This window comes from Strix uralensis, chromosome 4 (assembly GCF_047716275.1).
Source record: "Strix uralensis isolate ZFMK-TIS-50842 chromosome 4, bStrUra1, whole genome shotgun sequence".
NCBI lineage: Eukaryota > Metazoa > Chordata > Aves > Strigiformes > Strigidae > Strix > Strix uralensis.
This window is the reverse complement of record NC_133975.1, coordinates 67,356,784-67,370,147: the sequence shown is the minus strand read 5'-3', so window position 1 is coordinate 67,370,147 and position 13,364 is coordinate 67,356,784. Positions and strand designations below refer to the sequence as shown.

Here is a 13,364-nt window from a genome sequence, read left to right as displayed (position 1 = left end):
TGGGTTTTCTCACGCTCACTACAGAAAAAGATGTCATCAAACCCGGGCTGTGGCCGAGCTATCTTTAACTGGGGTTACGCAGCCATCTATTCTGTTGCATTGTGTGGCATTTTCTCTGGACGAATCCTGGCTCTAGGCCTAAAACAGCAGGACACAAAATCCAAATCAGCTGGTGTTTCTGGAGCGGCAGGGATGCCGGCTGCCTTGCCATACGTTGGGCTGCATTGCCATCTCAGCTCTCCTTGAAAGCTTTCCTCCGCTTGGGAGGAGGAAAAATAATGTTGTTATTGCTGCAGGAACTTGGCGCCGTGGGAACTGCGTGATAATTTCTCTGCCACTGGTCTCCCATCTTTTTTTGGACTTTTTTTTGCAGAACGTGCTGTGTGTTTCCACAGGCAGGAGGTTTCCGAGGAGAGGACAGGGCTGGGCACAGCTGCTGCTCCCTACCGTGGCACTGGGTGCAAAGCCCATGCCTGAGCTGGGTGCTGGGGTGCCAAGGGCTGGGCTGTGGGAGGCCTTGAACGCCCTGCTGGGCACTGTCCTTGGGCTCAAGCTGCCATCTGCTGGCCACCTCTGCCTGGTCTCATCAGCATGGCTACCTCCACTTAGACACCTCTGCCTGGACTTCATCAGCATGGTCACCTCAGCAGAGCCACACCTGCATGGCCACCTCTGCCTGACCATCTCTGCCTAGACTCATCGGCATGGCCACATCTGCTGGTCACCCCTGCCTGGTCTCATCAGCATGGCCACCTCTGCCTAGACTCCTCAGCGTGGTCACCTCAGCAGGGCCACCTTTGCCTGGTCACCTCTGTCTGGTCTTATCTGCGTGGTCTCAACTGCCTGGCCACCTCTGCCTGCTCTCATTGGCTGGGCCACACCTGCCTGGCCACATCTGGAAGTGACATCTGCCTTGGTCACACAGGTCCCTGGACCTCCCCCAGGAAAGGTGTGGTACTCACAGTGACAGTGAGAGCAGAGGACATATGGCCAGCAAGAGGTCCCTTTTTGGAGGTACCTTCTGCCAGCCCTTCCCCATTCCTACTGGAGAACAGAAACCATTGCCTCTGGTGACAACTGCCTTGGGGGTCCAGCTCTTTAAAAATCTCTTTTAAATGTTTTTTCCCCCCCAGTTATATCCAGATATGAAGGATGCAGAAGGGAGACCATTTTCTTTTGGTGGACAAGGATTTCTGCTGCCTGTCCCTGCCTTTGCCTGCCCCACAGGGATGAAGCCGGCTCCTCTTGAGTGGCCCTGCATCACATCCATGTGCCAGCCACCAGTTTCCCTGGTCTTGCCCAAGTCCCCTCTGTCCCCACTGGAGCTTTGCAATGTTTCTTCAGCAGTTTAGCACACCCTGCTTGCTTCCAGGGGGCCGGGGCTGGGCTCTTCCCCTGCTGTCAGCTGAGAGCCGGGGTGGCCGTGAGCCATGGGGCTGATGGTACCGGCATGTTGGAGCTTGCAGCTGGGTTTTTTGGCTGGACAGGGCCACAGGAGCTCGCTCACCCCCTGGCTGGTGGCCAAATGGCATGGCTGGGTGGCTGCCAGTGCTTGCATTAATAGCTGCCAGCTTGCGGTTTGAGGTCACCCGTTCTTTCCAGTCTTTCATTTCCTGCTCCCCCCCTTATTTCATGCCTGTAACGACACGGAGCAGGCAGCAGCCCTGCCACCCCTCCCTGCCTGCACTCCTCTTGGCCGAGCGAAGCTCTTCTGCTTTCCCTGGGGCCAGGACAGCATCAGCTCATGTCACCGCATCCCTACTGAGCATTCCCAGATGCCAGGAGGGGATGTGCCAGCATCCTGGGGGACCCGCGGGGCTCTCCTCCTCCTCGGGGCATCACTTGCGGGACCAGAAACATCCTCCCAGTCACCCCAGGGCAAAAAAAATACCACACCAAGGCCAGCGTGCAGAAGGCTTGTGCCAAGGCACAGCCCCTCGCAAATAATTTGTAGCTGCCGTCATTCCCTGCCAAGGGCTTTGGGAGGGTGTTTTATTAGCAGCTCGCTATGAATAAATCTCCTTTTCCATAACACGCCAGCCAGGGATAAACAGCTCTGGGGAGGTGAGGCTGGGCTCCGGCCGCACGCCCTCCGGCCCTCTGGGGAGGGGAACGCCCGGAGCCCCCCTCGGAAACCGGGATGGGGGGTCCCCCCTCGCTCCCCGAATCCCCAGGGGTGCTGGGGCGAGGCTTCGTCTCGACGCCTCCTGCGTTGGCTGCTCCGGGCAGGACGGGGCCAGGCGTGGTTAAGGCGGTTGCGGGGGACGGGACACACGCGTGGGGACACACGCGTGGCAGGGGGTGGCTGGGCCGGGAGGCGGGGGGGCACCCCCGGACTGCCAAGGGATGCCTCCGGCGGGGTACGAACCGGGCTGCTTGAGGAGGAGGAGGAGCAGCAGGAGGAGGAGGGCGGCGGTGCCGGCAGCGGCCGCCCCCGTCCCGCCGCGGCCCGCCCCGCCGCAGCCGCCGGGCACCGGGCAGGCGGAGGCGGCGGCGGCGGCGCGCATGGAGGCGGCGGCGGCGGCCCCGGCCCCGGGCGGCGGTCCCGGTACCCTGCTGCTCTGCCTGGCCCTCGCCTCCGGTAAGCACGGGGCACCCGAGGCGGCGCGGCTCGGCACGGGGGTCCCCCTGCCCTGCCACCGTCCCGGTCCCGGTCCCGGGCTGCCCCTGCCCGGCTGGATGCCACCCCCCGTCCCGGCCCCTTCCTCTCTCTGCCCCAGCCTGGGCTGGTCCCGGTGCTGCCCCTGTCCCATCCCGCTGCTCCCCCGGTCCCATCCAGCTGCTGCCCTGTATCCCCCCGCTATCCCACTCCATCCCGATGCTGCCCCTGTCCCACCCCAGTGCTCACCGTGCCCACCCTGGTGTTTCTCCAGCCCCAATTCGGTGACTCCCTGTGACCCCCTCACAATCCCATCCCAGTCCTTCCCCCATGCCCAGCCTGGCGTTTACCCAGTCCTGTCCCCGTGCCCCCCCATGCTTCCCTGCACCCATCCCAATGCTTCCCCATGTGCCCCCGGTTCCTGTCCTGGCACTCCCCACCATCCCATCCCAGTGTTCCCCTATGACCGTGCCAGCTTGGCTCTGAATCTGTGTGTCCCTTGGGGCCAGTATGGGGCTGGGGTGTCCTGGCTGGACCCTGGAGTGAGGCTGGGATGCTTTTACCACCTGTTGATGGGACACTGCTCACGGATGCCCAAATACCCGTGTTTTGTCATCCTTAGCAGCGCTGGGATGGGGGAATATGGGGGGAGCTGGTATCTTTCAACAAGTGCATGAGTGTCCCCATGTTACTTCCTAAGTGTGTGAGAAGCAGGCAAAGTTGCAGGCAGCTGCCTGCTCAGGGATGGCAGGAGATAACCACAGGTAGGACTGAACATCAGCTGTGCTTGGCAATACCCCTGGCAGAGAGGACCAGCCCCAGGGTTTTGGGGGACCCTTCCCCTCTGCCAGGAGCAGTTTGGGTTTGGCCCTTTGGCAGGGTTAGCAACAGGACTCGACAAAACCTGCCAAACCTGTGCTGGCAGGAGGAAATCAAGGGTGGCCGACCTGTTTTGGGGCTGGAGTGCCCATCAGACCAAGGCAATGCCCCAGGCGGTTGCTCTCCTGCAATTAGGGCTTTCCCAGGAGAGCATGGGGGTGTTATGGCAAAATAACCCGGTGTTTGGGATGCTTTCCTGGGTTATCTCCGGCTGCTCAGGAAAGGGTGCAGCCTTAGATAGCAGAGCTGGACTCTGTGCATCAAAGAGATGAGGTTGTTTGCACCCACAGCTCCTGGCTGCTGAGATCTGGGTGTCGGAGGGGGCATACCCCACCCCCCCCCCCGAGCTGGCAGTGCCACTGGGGCGGTCCTCGCCAAGGGGCTGCCAACTCGGGGGATGCCAAAGCTCTGCATCTGGTTGCAATAAGGGTGGGGATCTCGTCTTGGTGGGGATCTTTCCGTGCCGAACTGCAAACTCGGTCACCAGGGGTGAAGTCAGCCTCCCGCCCTGCGCCGCCACATGCCCACGCCACCCGCAGCTGGTTCCCGGGGGGGGGCAACTGCGCCGTGGCTCATCCCCTGGCTCCTGCTGAGCAGCTCCCACCCTGCTGCCTGGGCCAGACTGGGCTCCATCTCCTCTCCACCAGGCTTTTTCGGCCAGAGAGGGGATCCTCACTGGGGGAGAAGCCCCGACAAAGGCTCAGCCCCAGCCTCACTGCAGCTCTGTTACCCAAAGCACGTCGTCAGTGTGGCGGTGCCTATATATAGCTGGGAGGGACGCGTTTGCTGGGAACGTCTCTGCTGTGGGACAGGGGGGACAAGGCCACCCGGGCTTGGCTGCCCAAACTCCCCCCCCTCTCCAGGAGGCCTCAGCATGGCCAAGCTGCAAAGTGCACCCACTCAGAATGGAAACATCCCCCACCTCAGCGTGCCACTGCCGTGAGAGCCACCCAGCACCCTGCCCCATCAGGCAGGACCTGTCCCCGCTCCCCTGGGTGCCACCACAGCCAGGCGAATCCCTGGGGAGGGCTGGGCTGGGAGCAGGGCCATGCTGAGTCAGTGCTGGTATGCCAGCGATCCGGTTACTGACGCTGTGACGTGCCACAGCTGAGCCGGCCCTCGGCTTCGTCCCGTGGCCATGGCAAGCATGGTCACCCCTTTCCCAGCTTGGTTCATGCCAGGCATCAGCAAGTGGTGTTGTAATGGGGATTTAGCACTTGCAGACTGGGAGCAACTGGGCTTTGGTGGCTGCTGAATCGCAGCACTGCTGTCTCCTCACTCCCACGACTGGTGCATTTTTCAGTGGCTCTGAAACCCAGGCTCTTCAAAAAGGACGGTGCAGTGAGCCTGACCTCCCTGGGGATCCCTCCCTGCATCCCCGCCGGGGAAAGGGGTGGCTGGCTGCCTGCAGGCAGGGCTGTGCCCCCCAAAGCCTGCCCCGCTGTCTCTTGGCCCCCTGTGCTGGGGCGCTGGTGGGTGGAGGAGGCAGGCGGGGACTGGCTTTCTCTTCTCCTCGCCCCTGGGGAAAAGCTGATGTTGCCAGGGAAGGGGGGCCATGGGCACAGCTGTGGAGCCCTTTGCTGGTCCCCTCCCTGCAGCAAGGGCCAGGAGAGTGGCTGCAGTGGGGCGGTGGTGTTGATGTCGGGGCTCTGGCCGGGCTGCCCCCCTGAGCCGCCTCTGCTGTGTTTCAGGCTTGGCGTTTTTCAGTTGCGTGGACGCCGATGCCAACGTCACTGCCAGCCACAGCACAGAGGGGCTCGCCTGTGGCACGGCCGAGAGCTGCATGGGTAAGGCAGTGGCGTGAGGATGCTCAGGGGAGCTGGCGACATTGGACAGGAGCTGGACAGTGTGGGGGAGAGGGCTGGGATGGAGGAGGGCAGGGTATTTTGTCTAGCATAGCCGTGTGGCATCCACCAAGCTGGAAAGGGGTCAGGGCCAGCACACCACAGCCGAGGACTCACATGCTGGCAGCTCTTTGCAACTGGCCAGGCTCAGACCTGCCGTGGGGATGGACCAGGTCCAGGATGCTCTTGCTTTAGGGCAGAACCGTAACCCCCGGAGGGGGGGAATTTCTTTGTCCTTGTCACCCCCAGGGAACGTGACGCAGCTGAGGCAGCACGGTCACTTCTCCAGGTGCCCAGAGGAGTACAAGCACTACTGCGTCAAAGGGAGATGCCGCTTCCTCGTGGCCGAGAAGGCGCCAGCTTGTGTGTAAGCCACCGGCGGCGGGGACGCGGCAGCACAGGGTGGGGATGCTGTGCCCGTCCTCCCTGGGCAAGCAGGAGGAGGGGGGACAGGTTTTTCAGACTCCCTCTCTGTCTCCCCTGTGCCACGGGGCAGATGCGAACGAGGCTACACAGGGGCTCGCTGTGAGAGGGTGGACATCTTCTACCTGCGAGGCGACCGGGGCCAGATCGTGATCATCTCCTTGATTGCTGCCATCGTCACCCTCATCGTCCTTGTTGTCTGCACCTGCCTTTGCAGTCAGTATGTGGAGGGGGGAACGGGGCAAGGAGTGGGGTGGGAAGGGGCAGCCCCAGATTGGGAGCTAATCTTGCCCACCTCCGCCGGCTTGGGGCAGGTTGAATTTGGGCTGCTCCAGCCAGGTGTGACACCACCTCTGAGGGTGCTGGGAGGCGGATGGGTCACCGCTTTGGGGCTGGAAACCATGTGTGGTCCCATCCAGAGTTTCTGCAAGGTGAAAGCAGAGAGAAAGGAGGAGCAGCATCGCTGCGATGCCTCATTCTGCTTTTTTGTTTAATTATTACCCCCTTGCCTCAAGCCACTGTCGGAAGCAACGTAGGAAGAGAAAGGCAGAAGAGCTGGAGACGTTAAACAAGAATTTGCCTTCCAAAAGCGAGGATGTGCTGGAGACGGGCATCGCGTGAAGGTGCGCAGGGCTGGGGACGGGACACGGTGGAGGTGTTGGGAGACCCCCCCTTTGGGGGTGCCCACTGAGGCTGAAGGCCTCCCCTCTCTCCTCAGGAGCTCCAGGTACCTGCGGGCGGGTCCCGGACGGCGGCACCGGCTGGCTCCATGGGCGAGGGCTAAAACTTACAACGGCTTGAATAAAGGGGTGATGGAAAGGTGTCCGCATGCCGCCATGGTCCTTACGGGCCCCTCTCGCCATCGCCGCCCTCCAGCGGGGTGGGGGGGTGGCGATCAGGCTCAGCCGTGCCGCTGAGCTCCCCAAATCGGGGCACGGAAAGGTCTCACCGGTGCCGGTACCGGGAGGCTGCGGTGCCGCCCTCATGGCCGACAGGGGGCGCTGCGCCCTCGCCGGGTGCCGCCCCGCCTCGCGTCCGTCAGGGGGCGCCGCCGTGCGGGGCAGGGGCGCGGCGGCCCCCGAGGCTTCAAAACTCCCTCGCGGCCGCCAGGGGGCTCCGCCGCCGGAGCGGGAAGGGCGGCGGGAGCGGGGTCGCGGCTCCCGGGCTCCCGGGGTCCCTGCCGGGCTCGGGGCCCCGGCTCCGGGCGTCCCGGGGCCGAGCTGGGGCTGCTTCCCCGCCGCGGCTGCTCCCGGTGCCGCCGCCGCGTCTCCCCGCCCGGGGCCGAGCAGACACTGGCGCCTCCGGGCGTGCTCCGGGCTGGGGCCGGGGCGAGGGTGCTGCGGTGCCGGGCACCGGCTGCGGCCGCGCCGGGCCCGGGTGCCCTGTCTCCCCGGGGCGGCTCTGGTCGCGGCTCTCACGGTCCCGGCGCGGGGCGGCCGCAGCTGGCGGGCGGGAACCGGGGGTGACGCCATCTTCCACCTGTACCGGGCGGCCTCGGGGTCTCGGGATGTGGCCGGGCGAGGAAAACGGGGGAAACCGGGGAAGAGCAGAGCAGAACCGGGGCCGTTTCGTCCCCTCGCCCCCCACCGGCGGGCTCCGGTGCGGGCTGGGGGCACCGGCCGCTGCCCGGTAAGTGCTGCCCGAAGCTCAGGTCCGTGCCCTGCCCGCAGGCAGCTTGCCGGGGCCGGGGCGGGCCCTGCCTCTGCCCGCAGGCAGCGGGTGCTGCTCCCGTCCCCTCCCGGGGCCGCAGCCCCGGCTCTCGGGGGGGGGGGCTCTTGCCGGGACCCGCGGGGGACCCCGAGCAGGCGCCGGCGGGCTGCGGGCCCCGGGTTTCCCGGCGGCAGGAGCTGCCGTCGCCGCTGCCTGCTGCGGGCGAGTGGCCCGTTTCCCTCCCCTCACGGTGCGGGACCCCCCGTGGGTGCGCGGTTGGGGCCCGGTGACGTTCCCAGCGGGTTTCGGCACCGGCCTTCTGGGGTCCCCTCTCGGGGGGCAGCGGCTGCAGCTCGGCCGGTGGGGCCGGGGGTCCCCGGCAGCTCCCGAATTCGGCCGCAGGATCAGCCTCTGCTCCCGCCAGGAACGGCTGTGGGGGCTCCACTCCCCGCGCCTCCTGCCCGGCCCCGTTCCCAAGCGGGGCTCCCGTCCCACCTCCGGACCCGCCGCCGAGGGGCCGCGGGCAGAGCCCGGCGGCTCCTGCCCCTCGCTGCCGGCCGCAGCCGTGGCCGTGGGGCCGCCGCGGAGGGACCTTCACACACCGGCCGCCGCCCGGGTGAGTACGGGGCTCCCCATGAGAGCGGGGTTTGCCCGCGGGGACGGGGTTTGCTGCCTCTGGGGAGCCGGCCCGGGAGGAGGCACCGTGGCCGCACAGACGAGGTCGGGGACGGCTCCTCAGACATGGGGACAGGCGTTTGCACCGGGGGTCCCCGGGCATGGGGAGCTCCCCAGGCCTCCCACAGCAGCGCGTTTGGGGGCGGCTCTGGGCTCCATTTGAAACCATTGTTTCACTTAAAACCTTCTTTTTCAGCTAAAAACGTGCTGCAGTGCGAGCAGAGGCCTCTCCAGGGACCCGCAGTGTCTCCTGCAGCCCCATCAGTGAGAGGGCGAAGCTGGCCTGGCCGGGCACGGGGAGCAGCAGCCGTCCTGGTGCTGCCGGTCCCTCGGGAGGTGTCGGTGGCCTCGGCGATGCTGCGTGGCCGTACCTGTGCCAACAACGTGTGGGGAAGGCTCATCCCGGCCCCGGGCACAAGGAGCACGGCCCCGGGGCAGCAAGTGCCGGGGGGATGTTGGCCGGGAGGACGTGCCCGGTGGGGTGAGTGTCCCGGCGCGGCGGCCGAGTGGAGCTGCACGACCGGGGTGCTCTGCTCCCAGGGCTGTGCCGGCAGAGTGGCCGAGGGATGGGGAGGGCTCGCCGTGGGGGGAAGGAGGGTCCCGGTGCCTGTGCCCACCGGCAAGAAGCCGATCAGAACTGCCCGTGCCCGGGAGGCAGCGGGTTTGCAGGGCAGCAGCCCTGGGGCTCTTTGGGCTGGGCCATGCAGTGCCGCTAGGAGCTCCGACTGTCCCTCGTCTCTCGGTGTTGGACAGAGGAGCGTCAGCCAGGCCGGGAGCCACGTGGGGTGTGGAGCCCCAGGAGGAAGCCGGGCTGACTGTGCCAAGGCCAACGCTGCCGCCTGCCCCTGGTGTGGGCCCACTCCTGGCAGGGAACAGCCCTGCCTGCGCCTGCCCGGAGACACTGAGGGGACCATGTGGGTCCAGGTCAGTTGTTTGGGCCCAGCTCAACTTGTGGGTCCCGTTTCCTTGGTTGGTTGGTTGGTTGTTCGGGCTAGTGTTTGTTTCTGGCCCAGCTCAGTTTGTGGCTTAAGCTCGGTTCAGGCTCCTGCCCATTTTTTTCAGGTACAGCTCATTTCAGCCCTGGCTCCTGTTTGTTTCTGTACCAGTTTTTCTGCTCTGGTTTCAGGCCCAGCTCATGGACGGCTCCAGCTCCTCTGCAGCTTCTGTTTGTTCCTGGTCCAGCTCAGTTTTGACTCCATTTCGGCTCCAGATTGCCTCCAGCTCCTCTTCACCTCCAGCTTGTTTTGGCTCCAGCCATGACAGCTTGTGCGTGTTAAAACAACCTTGGCTTTTGGCAAGGTCGTAAATCAATCACTGTCATAACTTGTATATGAATATGAACTGTCATAACTGTACACACGTTGACTAATTAGTTTGTGTTTATTGTTCAATGACTATTGGGTGCTTGTACACCCCTTGAATAAAGAGTTGGACACACAAAGATGGTGTGAAAAGTGCCTTTCGCCCCAGAGACTATCTCAGACGTTTAATTCAGCCTGGTGCATGCCAGCCTCCCTGGCTTTGGGGACCAACACGACCAGACCCCCATCTCCGGTGGAGGCCTACGCACCCTGCCCACCCCCCTTCTGCTCCCACCCACCTCCCACACCCACCCCCCTTCCTGCCCCCCCACCCCAAACCCAGGATTTACCCTCCCTCTGGAGCCCCCTGAGCTCGTTCCCATCTCCCCAGCCCAGCTCCTGCTCTGGGAAAACCCACGACTGGGCCCGGCCCTGAGCCCCAAACCACCCCCCTGGGCCTGCTCCGAGCCCCAGGACAGGCTCGAGCCGGCGGCCACCTCTTCCAGCACCCCCCGCTCAGTCTCTGCTGCTGTCACCCCGAACTGGCCCAAGGGTTCGAGTCCCCAACACGCCGCGGCTGAGCCCCGACCCCCCCGGATCCGCGTGTGGCGGCGGGACGGGCCCGGGAGCCCCGGCGGGGGCGGGCGGTGCTTGGGAACGGGCCGGGGGGACCCGCGGGGCGGGCCCGGCCCCGGGTGACCGCGGGCGGCTGTGCCGAGGCCGGGCGGCGACGGGCTCCGGCCCTCCGGGAACCGGCAGCTGCCCTCGGGCCTCCGCTCCGGTGCCACGACCCCGGCCCCTCCTGCCGGCCCCGCGCTCCCGGCCCAGGCTCCCCTCGTCTCACCTGGCCCCGCTGGGGAAGCCCGGACCGGCCGCCGCCGCCGCGGGAAAGAACCTACTGAGGGCTCAGATGCAGCCGCGGGGGCTCAAATCAGCTCGGGCCCGCCCCGCGCACGCGCGATGGGGACACGCCCACTCGCCGCGCCCCGCGCACCTGTGCCCGGCCCCGCCCCGCGCACGCACGATGGGGACATGCTCCCTCGCACCTGTGCCAGGCCCCGCCCCTCCGCGCCCCGCCCCGCGCACGCGCACCAGGGCCACGCCCCAGCGCACCTGTGCCCGGCACCGCCCCGCGCACGCACACCGAAGCCCCGCAGCGGCAGCGCCGGGGTCGGGCCTGGACGCGGCCTCTTCCTCGCCGTCCCGGTCCCGGTGCCGCGGGCAGTAGGAGCCGCGCTCTGGGACCGGGCCCGAGCGGGGAGCTGCCCCGGGCCAGGAGCGGGGACCGGCGGCCGAGGTCCCGCGTTCCCTCCCGGCGCTGCCCGCTCCTGCCTGGAGCTCCGGGCACGGTCCCCGCCGAGGCTCTGCCGGTGCCGAGGTCAGTGTCACGGAAGAGGCACCGGCGGTTCCACGCAGACACCGAATAAAGGCTGGAAACCGTGGGCGGCGCTGGGGCTGCCCGGGCACGGTCCGCCGGGGTCCCCAGCCTGGGAGCACCGACTGGGAACCGGCCCGGGCAGGGGAAGGGGTCTCTCGGGTCCCCAGGCACCGTGTGGCCCTGAGCCCTCCCCGGAGGGGCACTGCCCACCCCCGGGGCAGCTCTGGCGCTGGGGCTCCACTTGCTGGGCCCTGGGACAGCGATAGGGCCGGTTCCCAGCTCCCGGCTCAGGACCGGGGCTGTCTTCTGAGCCATAACGATCAGTCAAAGGAGTCTAGGTTTGAGCCTCAAAAACCCCTGCGCTGCCTCCCTACTTCTTAACACAGGACTCGGGCTCTGCTTTTCAAGCACTAAAACACACGACTTCTACTTAATCTCTGTTTCTGAGCCCTAAACCTGTCTCAAATGAGCCTGGTCTCAAGCCCCACAACCACATAACTTAGTGTCTGTTTCTGAGCCCCAAAATGCAGGACTTAGTTTCTCTTTTCAAGACCTTAACCTGCCCAGATGAGCCTGGTTTCACACTCCACACATGCAGGACTTAGTCTCTGTTTCAGAAACTCCAAACTGGCCAGATGAGCCTGGTTCTGAGCCCCAAACCATTGGGCTAGTCTCTGTGGGAGGGTGTCCAGCTCAGCCCCACCCCCACGTGCCTGTTTCTGACCCCCAGTCCCCATGACTTGCCCTCACTTCTCCCCAGGTCAAGTGAGCAGAGTTTTGCACCCCCCAAACCTGTGTCCAAGTCTGGAAAACACAGGACTTAGTCTCGGTTTCACGCCTCATGAGCCTGGTTTCAGATCCTTAAGACACTCAGCACAATCACTGTTTCTGACCCCCCAAAACACAGGACTTGGTCACCATTTTCAAGCCCCCAAACCCACCCATTCAGCTTGTTTTCAAGGCCAACAAATGCAGGACTTAAGCTCTGTTTTCAAGCCCCTGAAAATGCAGGACTTGGGCTCTGATTTTGAGCCACAGAAGTGAGTTCTCAAGTCCCAGAAATGCAGGACTTAGTCTCCCTTTTTAAGCCCTGAAAACATATATGGGTTTTAGCCCAGGTGCCTGCATCTGACCCGTAGAAGAATTTTAAATATAACCTCTGATATATTTGAAATAGATTTTAAGGCCTAGTGAAATGGGTTCAGGACTCAGCTATCTTGTAATAGTACCAAGGCAACCAGAATGCTGCTCAATAGGCCTGAAAAGTGTTCTTAGCCTGCTTCTTGTATAGTCCCAACCCAAGGCTGGTTTTAAACCCAGTCAAGCTAATCATACAGAGACAGTTTTAACAAAGGATGATTAATTGACTAAACACAGGTGTTTTGCTAGATTAAGAGAATTTAGTATATAGAAACTGCTTGCTCTACCTAAGGTTTTAATAAAAGATCCTGAAGTCTTTCTCAGAATTGTGCGAGATGAAAACTAGTGGAAGAAAGATGAAGATGATGATGACCCAAAAGATGACCCTGAAACTGAAGCAAGGATTGGAACCAGAAGAGAAAAATTCGGCTGAGACAGGAGATTGTAGTGAACTTTAATAAATTATGAGAATCAAGAACTAAAAGATTGAGTGGAAACTTGCAAAGACTTTAGACTTAGGTAATAGATTTAGAAATAGTATATAAACTGCACGAGTCCTTCGGACATTGGTCACTCACTGAGGTGATGGCCCAACCCTAAGGTGTTAATAAAGCAAGCCTGGAGATACCCGCAGTCTGGCGAAATTCTTTCACAGACCACAGGACTCGGTCCCTGAGCCCCCAGCTGAGCCTGGATTTGAGCTGAGAAACCCCTTGGCTCATCCTCTGCACCCCAAACCCAGGAGTTACCCTCCCTCTGGAGCCCCCTGAGCTCGTTCCCATCTCCCCAGCCCAGCTCCTGCTCTGGGAAAACCCACGACTGGGCCCGGCCCTGAGCCCCAAACCACCCCCCTGGGCCTGCTCCGAGCCCCAGGACAGGCCCGAGCTGGCGGCCACCTCTCCCAGCACCCCCCGCTCAGTCTCTGCTGCTGTCACCCCGAACTGGCCCAAGGGTTCGAGTCCCCAACACGTCGCGGCTGAGCCCCGACCCCCCCGGACCCGCGTGTGGCGGCGGGACGGGCCCGGGAGCCCCGGCGGGGGCGGGCGGTGCTTGGGAACGGGCCGGGGGGACCCGCGGGGCGGGCCCGGCCCCGGGTGACCGCGGGCGGCTGTGCCGAGGCCGGGCGGCGCCGGGCTCCGGCCCTCCGGGCTTTATTCCCCGGCGCCCCCAGACCCGCTGGCTCCTCCACAGATCTACCGGCAGCGCGGCCGCTCTTCCTCGTCCCATCCCCGCGGCAACCATCCCACCGGGGCCAGACCTCCTCCTGCAGCAGCCCCGCTGGCCCCTAACCCTGCCCCGGCCTCTCCAGCCGATCGCCCCTCCTCACCTGGGGCGGGCGGACACCGCCTGTCCACCGCCCCGGGGCTCCCGGCGCGGGGCCACATCCCCGCCGGGCCCGACGGAGAAGGCGCGGCGGGCAGATGGCGGCCGACGGGGGCCAAATCTGCCTGGGCCCCGCCCCGCGCAGCCGCCCT

General features: G+C 64.4%; 2 protein-coding genes across 2 annotated transcripts; both read left to right on the top strand.

Moving 5' to 3' along the window:
- The first annotated feature begins 2,469 nt into the window (after window positions 1-2,469).
- On the top strand, window positions 2,470-6,568 carry BTC (betacellulin). The gene is made up of 6 exons (XM_074865148.1): window positions 2,470-2,581; window positions 5,170-5,265; window positions 5,572-5,689; window positions 5,819-5,965; window positions 6,261-6,368; window positions 6,464-6,568. The coding sequence occupies exons 1-5, from the start codon at window positions 2,506-2,508 to the stop codon at window positions 6,364-6,366; spliced, it is 543 nt and encodes a 180-aa protein (XP_074721249.1). The 5' UTR covers window positions 2,470-2,505; the 3' UTR covers window positions 6,367-6,368; window positions 6,464-6,568.
- A 5-nt stretch (window positions 6,569-6,573) lies between these two features.
- LOC141942008 (uncharacterized) lies at window positions 6,574-9,511 on the top strand. Its single transcript, XM_074864949.1, has 5 exons — window positions 6,574-7,374; window positions 7,820-8,011; window positions 8,267-8,551; window positions 8,824-8,994; window positions 9,197-9,511. The coding sequence occupies exons 1-3, from the start codon at window positions 6,574-6,576 to the stop codon at window positions 8,336-8,338; spliced, it is 1,065 nt and encodes a 354-aa protein (XP_074721050.1). The 3' UTR covers window positions 8,339-8,551; window positions 8,824-8,994; window positions 9,197-9,511.
- Window positions 9,512-13,364: the final 3,853 nt, after the last annotated feature.

Coding starts and splice junctions, on each gene's coding strand:
- BTC (XM_074865148.1), top strand. CDS start 2,506: ATGGAGGCGGCGGCGGCGGCCCCGGCCCCGGGCGGCGGTCCCGGTACC. Junction 5,266..5,571: donor CACGGCCGAGAGCTGCATGG/GTAAGGCAGTGG, acceptor TGTCACCCCCAG/GGAACGTGACGCAGCTGAGG. Junction 5,690..5,818: donor GAGAAGGCGCCAGCTTGTGT/GTAAGCCACCGG, acceptor GCCACGGGGCAG/ATGCGAACGAGGCTACACAG.
- LOC141942008 (XM_074864949.1), top strand. CDS start 6,574: ATGCCGCCATGGTCCTTACGGGCCCCTCTCGCCATCGCCGCCCTCCAG. Junction 7,375..7,819: donor GGGGCACCGGCCGCTGCCCG/GTAAGTGCTGCC, acceptor TGCTCCCGCCAG/GAACGGCTGTGGGGGCTCCA. Junction 8,012..8,266: donor ACACACCGGCCGCCGCCCGG/GTGAGTACGGGG, acceptor CTTCTTTTTCAG/CTAAAAACGTGCTGCAGTGC.